The following is a 20,031-nucleotide window of genomic DNA, read 5'->3' on the forward strand; positions in this document are numbered from 1 at the left end:
AACCAATTACCTTCAGAAGTCACATAATTAGTTAAATAAAGTCCACCTGTGTGCAATCTAAGTGGCACATGATCTGTCACATGATCTCAGTATATATACACGTTTTCTGAAAGGCCCCAGAATCTGCAACACCACTAAGCAAGCGGCATCATGAAGACCAAGGAGCTCTCCAAACAGGCCAGGGACAAAGTTGTGGAGAAGTACAGATCAGGCTTGGGTTATAAAAACATATCTGAAACTTTGAACGGAGACCATTAAATCCATTAATAAAAAATGCAATGAATATGGCACCACAACAAACCTGCCAAGAGAGGGCTGCCCACCAAAACTCACGGACCAGGCAAGGAGGGCATTAAATAGAGAGGCAACAAAGAGACCAAAGATAACCCTGAAGGAGCTGCAAAGCTCCACAGCGGAGATTGGAGTATCTGTCCATAGGACCACTTTAAGCCATACACTCCACAGACCTGGGCTTTACGGAAGCCAGAAAAAAGCCATTGCTTAAAGAAAAAAGTAAGCAAACACTTTTGGTGTTTGCCAAAAGGCATGTTGGAGACTCCGAAAACATATGGAAGAAGGAATTTAGCATATGGAAGACTAAAATTTAGCTTTTTGGCTATCAAGGAAAACGCTGTCAGGCGCAAACCCAACACCTCCATCACCCCGAGAACACCATCCCCACAGTAAAGCATGGTGGTGGCAGCATCATGCTGTGTGGATGTTTTTCATCAGCAGGGACTGGGAAACTGGTCAGAATTGAAGGAATGATGGATGGCGCTAAATACAGGGAAATTATTGAGGGAAACCTGTTTCAGTCTTTCAGAGATCAACTTCCAGCAGGACAATGACCCTAAGCATACTGCTAAATCAACACTTGAGTGGTTTAAAGGGACACATTTAAATGTCTTGGAATGGCCTAATCAAAGCCCAGACCTCAATCCAATTGAGAATCTATGGTATGATTTAAAGATTGCTGTACACCAGAGGAACCCATCCAACTTGAACGAGCTGGAGCAGTTTTGCCTTGAAGAATGGGCAAAAATCCCAGTGGCTAGATGTGCCAAGCTTATAGAGACGTAACCCAAGAGACTTGCAGCTATAATTGCTGCAAAAGGTGGCTCTACAAAGTATTGACTTTGAGGGGGTGAATAGTTATGCACGCTCAAGTTCAGTTTTTTGTCTTATTTCTGGTTTGTTTCACAATAAAAATATGTTTTATCTTCAAAGTGGTAGGCATGTTGTGTAAATCAAATGATACAAACCCCCCAAAAATAAATGTTAATTCCAGGTTGTAAGACGTGCGTGCGTGCGTGCGTGCGTGCGTGCGTGCGTGCGTGCGTGCGTGTGTGTGTGTACGTGCACCCGTGCAAGTTTGCTCGAGTGAGTGAGTGTGTTCGTGCTTACATGTGTATGTATGTATTTATGTATGTACGGTATATCTCTATATGTGCGTGTGTACTTGTATGTGTGTGTTTCAGAAGGGCTGCAGAGTCTGATCCTGATTCTCAGTGAGTGAATGTCAGTCCCTGAAACACCAGGCAGACCACAGTCTCTAATTGGCACAGTTATGACAGGCTAGTAGGTAGGAAAGGAAAAATGCCAAGGGGGATGAATACTTTCGCAAGCCACAGTAGATGTCCACCTTTGTTCCTGCACCCAAGAAAGCAAATGTAACTGAACTAAATGACTAAAGCCCCGTAGCACTCACTTCTGTCATCATGAAGTGCTTTGAGAGGATAATTAAGTATCATATCACCTCTACCTTACCTGACACCCAAGAACCACTTCATTTTGCATACCACCCCAATAGATCCACAGACGATGCAATCGCCATCGCAATTCACACTGCCCTATCCCTTCTGGACAAGAGGAATACCTATGTAAGAAGGCTGTTCATTGACTACAGCTCAACCTTCAACAGCATAGTACCCTGCAAGCTCATAATTAAGCTTGGGGCCCTGGGTATGAACCTCGCCCTATGCAACTGGGTCCTGGACTTCCCGAAGCTCCTCCCCCAGGAGGTTAAGGTAGGGAACAACAGCTCCACTACGCTGATCATCCACACAGGGGCCCCACAAGGGTGCGTGCTCAGCCCCTTCCTGTACTCCATGTTCACCCATGACTGCGTGGCCACGCACGCCTCCAACTCAATCATCAAGTTTGCAGACGACACAACATTAGTAGGCCTGATTACCAACAATGATGAGACAGCCTACAGGGAGGAGGTGAGGGCCGTGTCGGAGTATTGCCGGAGTGGTCCTCAGGAGGCTGAAGAAATTGGGCTTGTCCCCTAAGACCCTCACAAACTTTTACAGATGCACCATTGAGAGCATCCTGTCGGTCCGTATGACCGCCTGGTACGGCAACTGCTCCACCCGCAACCGCAGGGCTGCCCAACGCATCACCGGGGGCACACTGCCTGCCCTCCAGGACACCTACAGCACCCGATGTCACAGGAAGGACAAAAAGATCGTCAAGGACTTCAACCAACTGAGCCATGGCCTGTTCACCCAGCTTTCATCCAGAAGGCGAGGTCAGTACAGCTGCATCAAAGCTGGGAGTGAGGGACTGAAAAACAGCTTCTATCTCAAGGCCATCTGACTGTTAAATAGCCATCAATAGCTGGCCCAGTACAGTGCCCTGAACTTAATCACTGTCGCTAGCCGGCTACCACCCGGTTACTCAATCCTTCATCTTAGAGCCTGCTGCCCTATGTACATAGACATGGAATCACTGGTCACTTTAATAATGTAACACTGGTCACTTTAATAATGTTTACATACTGTTTTACAGATTTCAGATTTAAACTGTATTCTAGTCAATGCCACTCCGACATTGCTCATCCTAATATTAATATATTTCTTAATTCCATTCTTTTACTTTTAGATTTGTGTGTATTGTTGTGAATTGTTAGATACTACTGCACTTTTGGAGCTAGGAACACAAGCTTTTTGCTACACCCACAATAACATCTGCTAAACATGTATATGCGACCAAGAAAATGTGATTTGATTTGAGAAGAGAAAAAAGAAAAGAGAAAGAAAGATAGAGACATGGTAGACCCAGCACCTGACCCCTAGCAAACGAAATTTAGGGAGCGCATTCGCAGCCTCTCTTTCTCCTCTGCCATAATGGCTGCATTCTCTCCATTCTTACGTCCTGAGTAGAGGAGAGAGCGCGAGGAAGTTAGACCATTGTTACCTCCAGGGAGAATGGGCTCCTAATTTACCATAAGCCTCAACTATTGAGGACCAGACTCCTTTCACCATGGTGTCCTGCTAATAAAATAATTGGAAAGTCATTCACTGCTTAACTTCCATTTATTCATGTTCTTTTCACTAATAGAGAGAAGGGCATTTTATTGCCCTCGCCCTCCTCACCCAGAGCCTGCACACAGTCCATATATTAGTCTATATCACGTATGCACACACTCTCGCAAACATGTACGCACGCGCACACACACACACTCTGGACAAGGTCCCTGGGAGGGAGAATCACCCCTCTCATCCACCGGACAGGTTCACAGCTCGGAGGAGATAGGAATGTCAAGTATTTTGCGAAGGTGTGTGTGAAGGGTTGGAGTGTTATTGGAGTGTGTACTGGACCACTCAGGGGAGAGGTAAAGTTTACCTGTCAGGTGTGTCTAGAGCAAGTGAGAGGAGGGAGAGCAATTTATGACACACACTCACACTGACACACACTTGCGCACTGACACACATTTTCACACACACACACACACACACACACACACAATTGCACATAGAAACGGCTGTGGATGGCAATGCTATTCTTAGGGCATTGCTTTGCCTTTTGTTTGTTTTGAAGGTGATGTGTGTGCATTTGCAAATCCTGGCTTCTCCTGATTTTTTAACAGATACAATACACATCAAAGGACTATAAAACTTAAAAAGAGGCAGGGAAAGAGGTCTTAATACAAAAGCTTTGCTGACTCAATAAAACTATACTGAACAAAAATATAAACGAAACATGCAACTATTTCAACGATTTTACTGAGTTACAGTTCATATAAGGAAATCAGTTAAATTAAATAAATTCATTAGGCCCTAATCTATGGATTTCACATGACTGGGCAGGGGCACAGCCATGGGTGGGCCTGAGAGGGCATAGGCCCACCCACTTGGGAGCCAGGCCCAACCAATCAGAATGAGTTTTTTCCCACAAATAGGCTTTGTTACAGGCAGAAATACTCCTCAGTTTCATCAGCTGTCCAGGCGGCTGGTCTCAGACGACCCCGCAGGTGAAGAAGCCGGATGTGGAGGTCCTGGGCTGGCATGGTTACACGTGGTCTGCAGTTATCTAAATTGGTCAGGTGGATGGATTATCTTGGCAAAGGAGAAATGCTCACTAATGGGGATGTAAACAAATTTTCTGCACAAATTTTGAGAGAAATAAGATTTTTGTGCATATGGAACATTTCATGGATCTTTTATTTCAGCTCATGAAACATGGAATCAACACTTTACATGTTGCATTTATATTGTTGTGTGTGCATGACTGTGTTTGATAAACTGTGGGAATTAGCAACATCCCACTGGGCACACATGGTTGAATCAAGGTTGTTTACACGTCATTTCAATTTAAATGAAGTTGGACCAACGTGGAATAGATGCTGAATTGACATCTGTGCCCAGTGGAACGGCATTGCCACTCTCTCACCTCTCTCTGTTTGCAGCTCTTTCCCCTCAGTTTCTCACAGTTTGTTTGTGACCTGGTGGATAATACCTGTATCTCTGCCTGCCTGTTGGGCTTTACTCCCTTGTTTCTGCTGCTTTGTAGAGCTAAAAGTAGATATCTAGCGGTTTATTGCACTGTGTTTTTTCATGTTTGGAATGGATGTGCCCCTTTTTTTCTGTCTTTAGCACAGCTTCGGGTAGATATCTCCCCGGCTTTGATGATGTTTGGTTGTGTGTGTGCGTGTGCGTGTGTGTTTGTGTTTTTGCGTACGTGCGTGCGTGTGTTTATGTGCATACGTGCGTGCGTGTGTGTGTACGTGCATCTGTGCAAGTTTGCTCGAGTGAGTGAGTGTTTTCATGCTTACATGTGTATGTATGTATTTATGTATGTACGGTATATCTCTATATGTGCGTGTGTACTTGTATGTGTGTGTTACAGAAGGGCTGCAGAGTCTGATCCTGATTCTCAGTGAGTGAATGTCAGTCCCTGAAACACCAGGCAGACCACAGTCTCTAATTGGCACAGTTATGACAGGCTAGCAAGTGAGTTTGTGTGCGTTGGCACTGATCTTAAACTGTGCCTCCAAGACTTTCTGAAGGCTGTTGTACCAAGGCAACTCCATCTCCTCTTCTTCTATCCAAAATACTTTCTTTCCCCTTGTTGTTTGGAGAAAAGATTCACAAACTATATTCATAAAGTGCTGAGAAAGAGAGGTAAAGAGAAAAAAGTATTTTCATAATAGCGCCACATTTTAGCACTGTCTTTAGGATAACCCAAAAACATTTCACAATAATGTTTTCTTTTCATGTTAATTGTCCTAACATAAAAGTAGGAAATGTGACCTTTCCTTTTGAAAATATTTTCCGAACACAAAAATCATTTCAATATTTGAAGTCGTTATGGATGATATACAAAGCTGAAAATCCACTCTTTTGTTCCATGGATGGCTTATTTTGGTTGTGAGGATTGCAAAGAAGGCAATATTATTGTATTTTTATTCATGCGTTTGTCTGTCTGTGTGTGCGAGTGAGTGAGTGTGTTCGTGCTTACATGTATTTATCCACATTTCTTCCAAACCTCAACTCAAACAATAACACATGGTCAATTTGTAACCACTCCCTATTACCAAATACAGACAATATGGGAAAAAGTCCAGAAAGCCCTTCCCGTGAGAAGACATCTGTACTGGATCAAATGCACCAGTCATGTTATGAGATGGTTGTAGCATTGTAAAAAATAATGTTAAAACTATGTTTTATTGTCACATACACCAGATAGGTGCAGTGAAATGTGTTGTTTCAAAAGGTCAAATAGAGTCTAGAGCTTCTATTTGTCCTGGTTCACACATGTACAAGTGTGTGGTGTGAAATGGAAACGTATTTTTTGCTAATCTCACGCAGACACCCAGAGAGTGGGGTCACGGCCAGGGATCAGCCATTATTGACGGCGACCCTGAAGCAACGAGGGTTACGTGCCTTGCTCAATGACACATCGACAGATTTTTCAACTTGTCGGCTCGGTTATTTGAAGCAGCGGCCTTTTGATTCCTGGCCCCACGCTCTAACCACTAGGCTACCTGTGCCCTACCTACACCCTACCTGCCGTTTAGTGAGTAAGGACCCTGGGATTTGGTGAATCAGGTTTGATAGATCTCGTCTAATGGGAGGAGGTTTAGCTGGGGTAATCCCAAGTGCCAGTATGAAAACCAATGGTTCCGACAACAGCATATATACGTGTGTGCCCGTGTGTGTGTGTGTGCATCTGCTTGAGCGAGCACATGTATATATACCTATGACAGTACATATACATTTGTCTTTGTACATACCTCTGTTTGTTTGTGTCTCTCTCCTTCTCCCTCAATCTGTACTGCATGGGCTGTGCTAAGCTAATAAGGGCTCTACTGGGGACAAACACAGAGAGCTACAATATTGTGCTGAAAAAGAGACATCCAGTGTTCCGTGAGTTTTCCCTTCAAACAACAGCTCTAAACCCTGCGGGAGCTAGCTAGAAAGTGCTAAACCCTGCAGGAGCTAGCTGGACAGCGCTAAACCCTGCAGGAGCTAGGTAGACAGTGCTAAACCCTGCAGGAGCTAGCTGGACAGTGCTAAACCCTGCAGGAGCTACGTAGATAGTGCTAAACCTTGCAGGATCTAGCTGGATAGCACTAAACTCTGCAGGAGCTACCTAGTCAGCGCTAAACCCTGCAGGAGCTAGCTGGTCAGCGCTAAACCCTGCAGGTGATAGCTAGACAGGGCTAAACCCTGCAGGAGCTAGGTAGACAGTGCTAAACCCTGAAGGAGCTAGCTGGACAGTGCTAAACCCTGCAGGAGCTACGTAGATAGCGCTAAACCTTGCAGGATCTAGCTGGACAGCACTAAACTCTGCAGGAGCTACCTAGTCAGCGCTAAACCCTGCAGGAGCTAGCTGGTCAGCACTAAACCCTGCAGGTGATAGCTGGACAGCGCTAAACCCTGCAGGAGCTAGATAGACAGTGCTAAACCCTGCATGAGCTAGCTGGACAGTGCTAAACCCTGCAGGAGCTACGTAGATAGCGCTAAACCTTGCAGGATCTAGCTGGACAGCACTAAACTCTGCAGGAGCTACCTAGTCAGCGCTAAACCCTGCAGGAGCTAGCTGGTCAGCACTAAACCCTGCAGGTGATAGCTGGACAGCGCTAAACCCTGCAGGAGCTAGATAGACAGTGCTAAACCCTGCATGAGCTAGCTGGACAGTGCTAAACCCTGCAGGAGCTACGTAGATAGCGCTAAACCTTGCAGGATCTAGCTGGACAGCACTAAACTCTGCAGGAGCTACCTAGTCAGCGCTAAACCCTGCAGGAGCTAGCTGGTCAGCGCTAAACCCTGCAGGTGATGGCTAGACAGCGCTAAACCCTGCAGGAGCTAGATAGACAGTGCTAAACCCTGCATGAGCTAGCTGGACAGTGCTAAACCCTGCAGGAGCTACCTAGTCAGCGCTAAACCCTGCAGGAGCTAGCTGGTCAGCGCTAAACCCTGCAGGTGATGGCTAGACAGGGCTAAACCCTGCATGAGCTAGCTGGACAGCGCTAAACCTGCAGGAGCTAGCTAGACTGCGCTAAATCCTGCAGGAGCTAGCTGGACAAGGCTAAACCCTGCAGGAGCTAGCTAGACAGCGCTAAACCCAACAGGAGCTAGCTAGACAGTGCTAAACCCTGCAGGAGCTAGCTGGACAGCGCTAAACCCTGCAGGAGCTAGCTAGACAGTGCTAAACACTGCAGGAGCTAGCTGGACAGAGCTAAACCCTGCAGGAGCTAGAAAGACAGAGCTAAACCCTGCAGGAGCTAGCTGGACAGCGCTAAACCAGACAGGAGCTAGCTAGACAGTGCTAAACCCTGCAGGAGCTAGCTGGATAGCGCTAAACCCTGCAGGAGCTAGCTAGACAGTGCTAAACCCTGCAGGAGCTAGCTGGACAGAGCTAAACCCTGCAGGAGCTAGAAAGACAGAGCTAAACCCTGCAGGAGCTAGAAAGACAGTGCTAAACCCTGCAGGAGCTAGCTGGACAGCGCTAAACCCGACAGGAGCTAGCTAGACAGTGCTAAACCCTGCAGGAGCTAGCTGGACAGCGCTAAACCCTGCAGGAGCTAGCTAGACAGCACTAAACCCTGCAGGAGCTAGCTGGACAGTGCTAAACCCTGCAGGAGCTAACTAGACAGCGCTAAACCTTGCAGGAGCTAGCTAGACAGCGCTAAACCCTGCAGGAGGTAGCTAGACAGCACTAAACCCTGCAGGAGCTAGAAAGACAGCGCTGTCATCTCCACTAGCGCTAACTTAGCCCTTAAACACACACACACAGACAGACAGACAGACAGACAGACAGACAGACAGACAGACAGACAGACAGACAGACAGACAGACAGACAGACAGACAGACAGACAGACAGACAGACAGACAGACAGACAGACCACCTAGTTACAGCATGGAGTGGTAATGGAATCAGTGTGTTTCAGTGTTTCCTCCATACAGAATGGAGACAGTATAAAAAGTAAAGTAGGCCTATTTTAAATGAGAGCAGGAAGGAATGACATTATAAAATTGGTTTTCTCTGTTTTGTTATTCCTCAATAGTGTAGAGGAAGCATGAATGTAAACATGACTATAATACTTACATTCTTGTATACTATTACTCAGCATTAGTAGAACAACACTGTAAATAATCTAGAAATGTTGTGGAAACATGGTGGACATGTGGTAGAGAGATATTTAGGAGCTGATTTCCATCTTCCTCTCTGCACCCCGGGGGCAGAAATACATAGAGCATCACTCCTTTATCATTTTCCTCCTCTCTTTTATTCCCCTCCTCCTCTCCTTTCCTCTCCCTTGTTTTCCCCGGAGAGACAGTGGCACGATAATTTGTCACTTGATTCAGTTTTGCCAGGCAGAGGGTAGCTTAGCTCACTGATAAGATATCCTTAAGTTGCCAGTAATGAGGAGGTTTGCTTTGATCCGTCGACAAATAGGTCATTTAACCAGTGTCTGCTTTCTGACGAGAGACATTCCACTGTCTCACACGTTCTCGCACACACACACATGCACACACACACACACAACCCTTTGTCTCTAGGAAGGGGAGAGAGAATAAGACAGTGAAAGAGAGAGAGAGTGTGAGAGAGAGAGAACAACTGTTCACATTTATTAGCGCCCTTCAAAATGTACCCCTTTATCATTCATTACCCAGCAGAGGGCTGTGACTGTGTACACACATTTCACACACCCACAGTGACACACACATACACACAAACACACACCTATACACACACACACACAGACACACACAAACAGACATTGGAATCAAATTACTGTGATTTTTTGGGCAGTGTCCCTTATTGTTACATTGATGTTGTGTGAACGTTGTGGGATGGAAAGACTGGGGAGACATGCATGCGGCTGATTCTCCCCCAAGCAGGAGGAATTGAAAGCTGGTGGGAAATCAGGGGGCGGGAAGAACTGGGAATAAATTAAGAAGTGCTATCACTTCCTAACTGGGAAGGATTTATGCCCCGCTGCCAAGTCCAACAGATTGAAGTCATTTCATTTTTCATGCATGGTTTCTGTCCCCATAGTAACTCCCTGAAACAGAGAGAAAGAGAGAGTGAGACAGAGAAGGAGAGGGGGTAGGTAGTTTGGCAGTGGAGTGTGTAATCGCTCCATGTGCCTTGTAGGACTGGAAACAACGTAAGAAGTCGGTGAGGTTTCGATCCTCAAGCCCCGACTTGATACCTCAAATAAATGAGCAGAGAATAGTAGGATGGGGAGAGTTCAACCCAGCTGCTAGTTACACTTATAGCTCTCTCTCTCTCCTCTGTTTGCTGTTGTTGTTGTTGTTTTGAGGATGGTACATCTTTGAAGTACTAGTAGCCAATGCTTAAAAACAACTTGTTAATTATCTTAGCCGTCAGCTTTCAAGTACTTCACTGCTCCTAACGTAAGGCCTTGTGCGCGCACACACACACACACACACACACACACACAGACACACACACACACACACACACACACACACACACACACACACACACACACACACACACACACACACACACACACACACACACACACACACACACACACACACACACACACACACACACACACACACACACACACACACACACACACACACCAGCAGCAGCTCTTCCAAACTGCATTAGTACTCTGTCCTCTGATCCTCTGACAGCTCCTCTGATCTTTCAGAAGGAGAACATGTGTGGTTCACTTTTCACATTTTATCTTTAGTAATTTGACATTATCTCCATCTCATCTCTCCCATTCCCTGTGTGTGTGTGCCTGCGTGCATGCGTGCTTGTGTGTGCATGCGTGTGTGTGTGTGTGTGTCTGTGTCTGTGTCTGTGTGTGTGTGTGTGTATGTGCCTGTGTCTGTGCCTGTGTCTGTGTCTGTGTGTGTGTGTATCTGTGTCTGTGTGTCTGTCTGTGTGTCTGTGTGTGTGTGTGTGTGTGTGTGTGTGTGTGTGTGTGTGTGTGTGTGTGTGTGTGTGTGTGTGTGTGTGTGTGTGTGTGTGTGTGTGTGTGTGTGTGTGTGTGTGTGTGTGTGTGTGTTTGGCATATGAAAGGACTCTGGCGTGATGTGGAATATGGTATTATTACAGCGTATTGACAGTGGAGAGTGCAAGGAGAAGAGGATGAGGACGATTTTGACAGGTTGTTATAGTGGTGTTAGGAGTAGTCTGGATGACACCTGTCTGATATAATATGTCCTAGTCCTTCCCTGGCCCTTGTTAGTCTCAGGCCATTCTCTCCCTGGTGTGTCAAAAGGACTGCCAAATTGGTACCATGAGTGCTGAAAGATGGAGACAACTTTGGGGGGACTCTTTCTCTTTAGGAGCACTCATGGCTTTCTCCTGGAATAATCACTGATTGGAGACGAGGTGGTGGATTTGAGGACTGTGTGTGCGCGCGTGTGTGTGTGTTTGTGTGTTATTGCTGAAATAGCAGCACTAGCACCCTTTCCTCTAATGGAAGGAGGTTGGAGGGCTGACTAGGACCTTATTTGGGAGCTAAAGGAAAGACCCCTACAAATGAAGCCCAATTGCTCTGCACTTCAGCCCAAATCACACTCTGTGCAGTGTACGTAATGTACTTATTAGCTCTTCTGCTATTGAAAGCTGTGAATATGTGTGTGTGTGCATGTGTGCTTGTACAGTCGTGTGTAATACATCTCCAGCTGTTCTCTCCTTAGGTTAACCTCACTAGGGTATGTGGGACGGTAGCATCCCACCTCGTCAACAGCCAGTGAAATTGCAGGGCGCCAAATTCAAAACAACAGAAATCCCATAATTTAAATTCCTCAAACATACAAGTATTTTACACCATTTTAAAGATACACTTGTTGTAAATCCAGCCAAAGTGTCCGATTTCAAAAAGGTTTTACTATGAAAGCACACCAAACGATTATGTTAGGTTAGCGCCAAGTCACAGAAAAAGACAGCCATTTTTCCAGCCAAAGAGAGGAGTAACAACAAGCAGAAATAGAGATAAAATGAATCACTAAACTTTGATGATCTTCATCAGATGACACTCATAGGACTTCATGTTACACAATACATGTATGTTTTGTTCGGTAAAGTTCATATTTATATCTAAAAATCTGAGTTTAGGCAGGACGCTACTGTCTCGCTTGGCAAAAAGACAGAGAAAATGCAGAGCGCCAAATTCAAATTAATTACTATAAAAATTACTATAAAAATCAAACTTTCATTAAATCACACATTAAAGATACCAAATTAAAGCTACACTGGTTGTGAATCCAGCCAACATGTCAGAACTCAAATAGGCTTTTCGGCTAAAGCAAACGATGCTATTATCTGAGTTAGCACCATTGTAAACAAAGAGAGAGAAGCATATTTCAACCCTGCAGGCGCGACACAAAACGCAGAAATAAAAATATAATTCATGCCTTACCTTTGATGAGCTTCTGTTGTTGGCATAAACATCACAAATGGTCCTTTTGTTCGATTAATTCCGTCGATATATATCCAAAATGTCCATTTATTTGGCGCGTTTGATCCAGAAAAACACTGGTTCCAAATTAGGTTACCTGTAAACTTTGCCAAAAAATTTCAAACTACTTTTGTAATACAACTTTAGGTATTTTTCAACGTAAATAATCAATCAAATTGAAGACGGGATGATCTGTGTTCAATACAGGATTAAAACCAACTGTAGCTAGCTTTCTGGTCATGCTCTTCTAACAAACAGGACACTTCGAGTGACCCTCCTTCAAGATGGCCGTACTTCTTCATTACACAAAGGAATAACCTCAACCAATTTCTAAAGACTTTACATCCAGTGGAAGCGGTAGGAACTGCAAGAAGTTCTCAATGAAAATCCATTGAAAAGAGAGTGACCTCAAAAAAAAAAAGAAATCTGAATGGTTTGTGCTCGGGGTTTCTCCTGCTAAATAAGTTAGCATATGTTATACTCACAGACATGATTCAAACAGTTTTAGAAAATTCTGAGTGTTTTCTATCCAAATCTACTAATAATATGCATATCTTCTCTTCTGGGGATGAATAGCTGGCAGTTTAATTTGGGCATGCTTTTCATCCAAAATTCCGAATGCTGCCCCCTACCCAAGAGACGTTAATCTTTGTTTTTCTCTGAAACGGTTTATTCTTAATTTGTTTGCTGTCACTTTCCTAGTTATGGTATTTACAATATGACATTTAAATGTTCTTATTTGTCTTTTTTTGCTCATGTTGTGACAGTGTTCTAAGCACAGTCCCTGTAAGAGCTTTTTACATCTCCAATTGTCAAGCAGAACAAAAATTATCTTTGCCAAATGCTTGTTGATTTATTTTTCCATCCCTTGAAAGAAAGAGAAATAGTGAATTTCCTGTTTGAAATACTAAGATTGTGCACCATTCTATAGCACTAATAAAATCCACTGCTATAGCTGTGACTGCCGAGCTATGATGTGTGTGTGTGTGTGTGTGTGTGTGTGTGTGTGTGTGTGTGTGTGTGTGTGTGTGTGTGTGTGTGTGTGTGTGTGTGTGTGTGTGTGTGTGTGTGTGTGTGTGTGCACGTATATGTCTATTTTTGATGAATATATAATATGTGATGATTGTCCCCTCGGTCTGGCCCACAGTATCATTGGTCTCCCAGCTTCTATATGATGATCTAGTCCTGGAATAAACACCTTACCAATCACACCAATGGATGAAGTGGCATGGAGGAGATTATGCAGTGTTTTACATTAGCGCCGGTCATCGGCTAATCAGCCGGTTACAGACTCATTTTCAGCCATATACTTTCCCACTTCATATTAACTAAGCTATTTTTTTTTTATTTTTTTTTATTCGGTAGTCCGTCGAGCCCTGTCCCACTAGAATGAACGATATGCATCTTCTAGCAATCTATTGATAGAATTTGCGCCTGTCAGTCACAAAGCGAGCGATGACAGGGAAAGGAAGTGAACAGAATGCATCAGTGATTCATATTTTCTGCAACATTCTGAAGAGGCAATGAGAAAGACCCTGTGTGTTTGTGTAGCCGTTAGTGATGATGCTAATAGAAACAGTCTTCTGGTAGATGGAAAGGCTTTCACAAAAACCGTCTCAATGAAATGTTAACTACAAAGTAGTCTATGCTTACCTAGCAGAATGATATCATGATTGTTTTAATCAATTTGTTTTGCAAACTCTGCCATCACATGTGAGCTACAAAAACATTGCTAAACAACAGCTTCTTGCTAAGTGCACACTTGAATTAAAGGGTAACTTACACCAAAAATCTACATTTCTCAGATTTTTCCCAGACCTCAAAAGTGGTCTCCTGATGTGGTTTATGCATTGTTGTGGACTTCAAACATCCAATTGTGTTGTTTTTCTATTTATAAGGTGTGATTTTGAGAGAGCGAAAACCTGAACATTTTTGGAAAAACTGAAACCATGAAAAATAAAGTAGAGAAAATGGAATTTGTGTGTGGGGGGGGGGGGGTGGGGGGGGTCAGCCAAAACATAAAACAGATTTCATAGGGCCCTACTGTCATGTTCGCTGGAATAATTATCGTACTAAACTGCAGCGCGATATGGTTTCCACATAATATTTATTTGAAACGCACAAAACAACAAAGAAAGAACGAAACAAACAACGAACCGTGACTACAGAGGTGCTACGTGCACTAACTCAAAACAATATCCCATAAAACACAGGTGGAAAAAATGCTACTTAAATATGATCCCCAATTAGAGACAATGATAGCCAGCTGTCTCTAATTGGGAATCATACCAAACACCAACATAGAAAAACTAAACTAGAACCCCACATATAAAAGAATAACTAGAAAACCCCCCAGTCACGCCCTGACTTACTATACCATAGAAAAACAAAGTCAGGGTGGTCAGGGCGTGACACCTACCTCATGATCATTCTTTATTAATCTAGGCTATGTAAAATCTGAAAGATATAATACTTAAGATATAACCTTTAATTTATTTTTCAAGATAATGTTGGCTATTTACTTAATTATTCTGATTGAATAAATACATCATTTGAAGAACAAACATCATTGTGGTAATTCATATCTTGCAGTAAAACTGTAAATAGGACTTCAATCTCAAGAGAGACAGGTTAAATGTTTAAAAAAGTTTAATGTTCTCTTAATTACAAAATAGTACTGAACATATAGGCCTAGACCTTAACGATATCCAAAACAACAAACAATACACTGAATTCATACATTTTCAGTAATTTAAATTGAAAAGTCGTGTCTTTCTACACAATGCCACACCACATATTCCAATCTGGGAGGTAAATTCGATAAAGTATTCAATAATGTTGCTGTGTATTTTGGGTTGGAATAAAGGCATTAGAATGTACCAGAGGCCACCAAAATAGAGCTTCTTCTGCAAAACATTTTGTCCTGGGGGTTTCTGGATGGCTACTATTGTGGAAAACACTGGATTATGTGTGTACCATCAATGTGTGATATTATTGTTGTATGCAGCATCAGCATCTACCACTAGGGAACAAACAGATCTGTCAAGGCTTTGGTTTTTCTCCAATCTCCCATATTACTCAATGATTGAATGTGTTATGAACCCATTTCAGAAACAGTAGTAGACCACAGAGTAAAAACTGACATTCTGTGTCTGTGTGTCTTGGTGCAGATCCGTTCGGACCAGGACCGGAACATCTCCATCCGATACAGCATCACAGGGGTGGGAGCGGACCAGCCACCCAATGAGGTGTTCAGTATCGACCCTGTCGCCGGCAAGATGTTCGTCACCAAGCCGCTGGACAGAGAGAGAAGATCATCTTACCATGTGAGTAATACACACACACACAACTACACATACACAACTCTGTAATGAGTTGGTGACAGGCTGGCCGGTTGTCCAGATGGACTATTGATTGAGAGAGTGAAGGGTGAGGAGTGGTGGCTACAGCCACGTGACATTTAACAAGTACAAACGCTCATACAGACCATGAAAATGACTCAACCACTGTGGATCACACACACACACACGCACGCAGACACGCACACACACACATACACAGTGCAGTATTACCAGAGTAGCGTCCACCTCAGGTGCTGTAAAGTTAATAATATGCTTAGCAGACTTAATTTAACCATGCAACCTACACACACATCTTCAGTATGTGGCCCATGTGGGATTTTGCCCTTAAGCTCCGTGCTAACACCAACTAATTATTATAATTAATATACCACTTTGATGTAGCTACTGTAGGAATTATGCTTCTTGCTTTATCTCCACAATTGCATATCTTGCATTCTCTCTCTCCCTGCTCCTCACATCTCTCGCTCTGTTTGACATGTCTTTGTTTATTTGTTGAACTCAGAGGCCCAGCTTTCCATTGAGAGGCTGAGCAGGGCAGATGTATGCCCAGGAGGATGCAGGATCGATGGGGTGATTTGTTAAGAAAGCCCCAGGCTTGGTGACGGGTTCTTGGATTAAAGCCCAGGCTGGATGTGTCTCTGTCAAATTTTGGTAAAGAACCAAATGTAGCCACACAGTCATAACTTCTGACTCAGAAGCTATATAAGCTGTACTCTATGTAAGGAAGACTAAAATAACGTAAGCTATGAAACTACCATCCAGCTTTTTTCATTAAATAAAAAATAATTGTGGTAAAAGTTATCTTTCATTATCTTACAACTTTAATACCCTTGAAGGGGAGGAATACTTCCTCCATGCGACATTGTTGTCAGCTTTGTCATCCGACATCAGGGTTGGGTAGGTCACTTTCTAAATGTAATCCATTACAGTTACTAGTTACCTGTTCAAAATTGTAATCAGTAATGTAACTTTTGGATTACACAAACTCAGTAACGTAATCTGATTACATTCCGTTACTTTTAGATTACTTTCCCCTGAGGAGGCACTAGAAGAAGACAACCGACATCTATTGCAGGATGAATCAATGTTAAAGTTTACATAGCTGGCCATATATGGATGTTCAATTTTACTTTATGGGTTGGTTATGTAGGCTTCTTCTAACCCATTGCTTTCTACTACATATAATAATGTGATTAAATGATATATTTACATTAAAAACCAAAGTCTATCAGAATTCCAGTCATTCCAATAAATGTTATACCCCTTGATCTCCAAGAATAGGACTTGGAAATATTGAAGTATAGATTAGCCAAATTGTTTTACCTGAGCATGACCCCAAAACTAAGGACTTATTAGCCAGCCCTACTCTGTTGTTTATGATTTTGTTGTCATGGAGGACTGATTGGGCTCATTGATTTGAGTTGAAAAGAAACACTGAGCTCATGGAATGGCATGCTTTGAGCACTACTGAAAAGGGCGATTTACATTTGAAAAATTAATGCCATTTACTGCATTTGCTATAGGCCTATTTGTTTACCTTTTTGTTGGTGACACAATGATATCTTGATAATATGCAGCTGTTTAAATTGCAAATCCACAGATGAAACAATAACAAAATGGTTGCCCTGCTTCCGTTTTGGTAAAAAGATGAAGGATTAGGCTGGAAAAATGTAACCATGCAAGGACTGACCATCCATGATATAAAAAGTATTGTTTTAACCATGCTATGAGGCTATTTAGTGTTTGTTTATATTTACAATGTTTACAAACATCGAAATAAAACAAGATTATATTTTATATAAACATATACACTACCATTCAAAAGTTTGGGGTCACTTAGAAATGTCTTTGTTTTCCATGAAAACATACATGAAATGAGTTGCAAAATGAATAGGAAATATAGTCAAGACGTTGACAAGGTTATAAATAATGATTTTACCACCACCAAAGCACCCCCAGACCATCACATTGCCTCCATGCTTGACATATGACGTCAAGCACGCCTCCAGCATCTTTAAATTTTTTCTGTGTCTCACAAATGTTCTTCTTTGTGATCCAAACACCTCAAACTTAGATTCGTCTGTCCATAGCACTTTTTTCCAAACATTCTTCTGTCCAGTATCTGTGTTCTTTTGCCCATCTTAATCTTCTTTTTTTATTGACCAGTCTGAGACATGGCTTTTTCTTTGCAACTCTGCCTAGAAGGCCAGCATCCCGGAGTTGCCTCTTCACTGTTGACGTTGAGATTGGTGTTTTGCGCTTACTATTTAATGAAGCTGCCAGTTGAAGACTTGTGAGACGTCTGTTTCTCAAACTAGACACTCTAATGTACTTGTCCTCTTGCTCAGTTGTGCACCGGGGCCTCCCACTCCTCTTTCTATTCTGGTTAGAGCCAGTTTGCTATGTTCTGTGAAGGGAGTAGTACACAGCGTTTTACCAGATCTTCAGTTTCTTGGCAATTTATTGCAAGGAATAGCCTTCATTTCTCAGAACAAGAATAGACTGACAAGTTTCAGAATTAAGGACTTTATTTCTTTCTGACCATAAGTCTACACTGTATTTCTGATCAATTTGATGTTATTTTCAACATCTCCACAAATTTCTTGTTAACAAACTATAGTCTTGGCAAGTCGGTTAGGACATCTACTTTGTGCATGACACAAGTAATCTTTCCAACAATTGTTCACAGACAGATTATTTCACTTATAATTCACTTTATCACAATTCCAGTGGGTCAGAAGTTTACATACACTAAATTGACTGTCCCTTTAAACAGCTTGGAAAATTCCAGAAAATTATGTCATGGCTTTAGAAGCTTCTGATAGGCTAATTGACATCATTTGAGTCAATTGGAGGTGTACCTGTGGATGTATTTCAAGGCCTACCTTCAAACTCAGTGCATCTTTGCTTAACCTCATGGGAAAATCAAAAGAAATCAGCCAAGACCTCAGAATAAGAATTGTAGACCTCCACAAGTCTGGTTCATCCTTGGGAGGAATTTTCCAAATGCCTGAAGGTACCACGTTCATCTGTACAAACAATAGTACGCAAGTATAAACACCATGGGATCACGCAGCCGTCATACCGCTCAGGAAGGAGACGCGTTCTGTCTCCTAGAGATGAACATACTTTGGTGCGAAAAGTGCAAATCAATCCCAGAACAACAGCAAAGGACCGTGTGAAGATTCTGGAGGAAACAGGTACAAAAGTATCTATATCCACAGTAAAACGAGTCCTATAACCTGAAATTTCGCTCAGCAAGGAAGAAGCCACTGCCCCAAAACCGCCATACTTCCAAAGTTGTGGCAAAGTTGCTTAAGGACAACAAAGTCAAGGTATTGGAGGGGCCATCACAAAGCCCTTACCTCAATCCTATAGAAAATCTGTTGGCAGAACTGAGAAGGTTTGTGCGAGCATGTAGGCCTATAAACCTTACTCAGTTACACCAGCTCTGTCAGGAGGAATGGGCCAAAATTCACCCAACTTATTGTGGGAAGCTTATGGAAGGCTACCCTAAATGTCTGACCCAAGTTAAACAATTTAAAGGCAATGCTACCAAATACTAATTGAGTGTATGTAAACTTCTGACCCACTGGGAATGTGATGAAAGAAATAAAAGCTGAAATAAATCATTCTTTCTACTATTATTCTGACATTTCACATTCTTAAAATAAAGTGGTGCTCCTAACTGACCTAAGACAGGGATTTGTTACTTGGATTAAATGTAAGTAATTGTGAAAAACTGAGTTTAAATGTATTTGGCGAAGGTGTATGTAAACTTCCGACTTCAACTGTAAATCCAAAAATGGATGTAGCAACTACAAATTGCTCCTGTCATGACTGGCCTTTGAGGATCAGGTTCCAGTGGATCAGCTCTACAGAGATATGTCTCTCCCACAGAAGGGGAGAGGGTTGAAGGTGGGAGTTTTATGGCACCTAGTTTGGGTATCTGGAATGTCTTTGTGCCTTGTGAAGAGTTTACAGCCTAAAACTAAAATATCAAATAAATGGACTCTGGGACAATATATTTCATAATCCGAATGGGTGGGAATAATGATGTTATTAAAAGTTAAATGAGGACGTTCTAACGAAAACATTGTAACTTGAAGAGTTTTCATAATCTGTATATGATGTTTACATACTTTACGTTGTATAGAAAATATCCAAATTAAAGACGATAATACTGTCTTTTTGTGATGATAAGACTGTGATTTTAGTTGTCTAAACGAGATCGCGTCCCACCTAACCAACAGCCAGTGAAATTGCAGGGCGACAAATTCAAAACAACAGAAATCTCATAATTTAAATTCCTCAAACATACAAGTATTATACACCATTTTAAAGATAAACTTCTCGTTAATCCAGCCAAAGTGTCTGATTTCAAAAAGGATGTACGGCGAAAGCACACCTTGCAATTATGTTAGGTCAGTACATAGCCACAGAAAAACACAGCCACATTTTCCAGCCAAAGAGAGGAGTAA

At 42.6% G+C, this 20,031-nt stretch overlaps 1 protein-coding gene across 1 annotated transcript in view; it reads left to right on the plus strand.

Moving 5' to 3' along the window:
• LOC120061310 (cadherin-4-like) overlaps positions 1-20,031 on the plus strand; it is a 540,424-nt gene that overhangs the window by 429,889 nt on the left and 90,504 nt on the right. Inside the window, exon 6 of the mRNA XM_039011027.1 lies at positions 15,359-15,514. Within this exon, the coding sequence (XP_038866955.1) occupies positions 15,359-15,514 (156 nt within the window). The remainder of the gene's footprint in view (positions 1-15,358; positions 15,515-20,031) is intronic.

The sequence above is a fragment of the Salvelinus namaycush genome, chromosome 16 (assembly GCF_016432855.1).
Source record: "Salvelinus namaycush isolate Seneca chromosome 16, SaNama_1.0, whole genome shotgun sequence".
Classification (NCBI taxonomy): domain Eukaryota; kingdom Metazoa; phylum Chordata; class Actinopteri; order Salmoniformes; family Salmonidae; genus Salvelinus; species Salvelinus namaycush.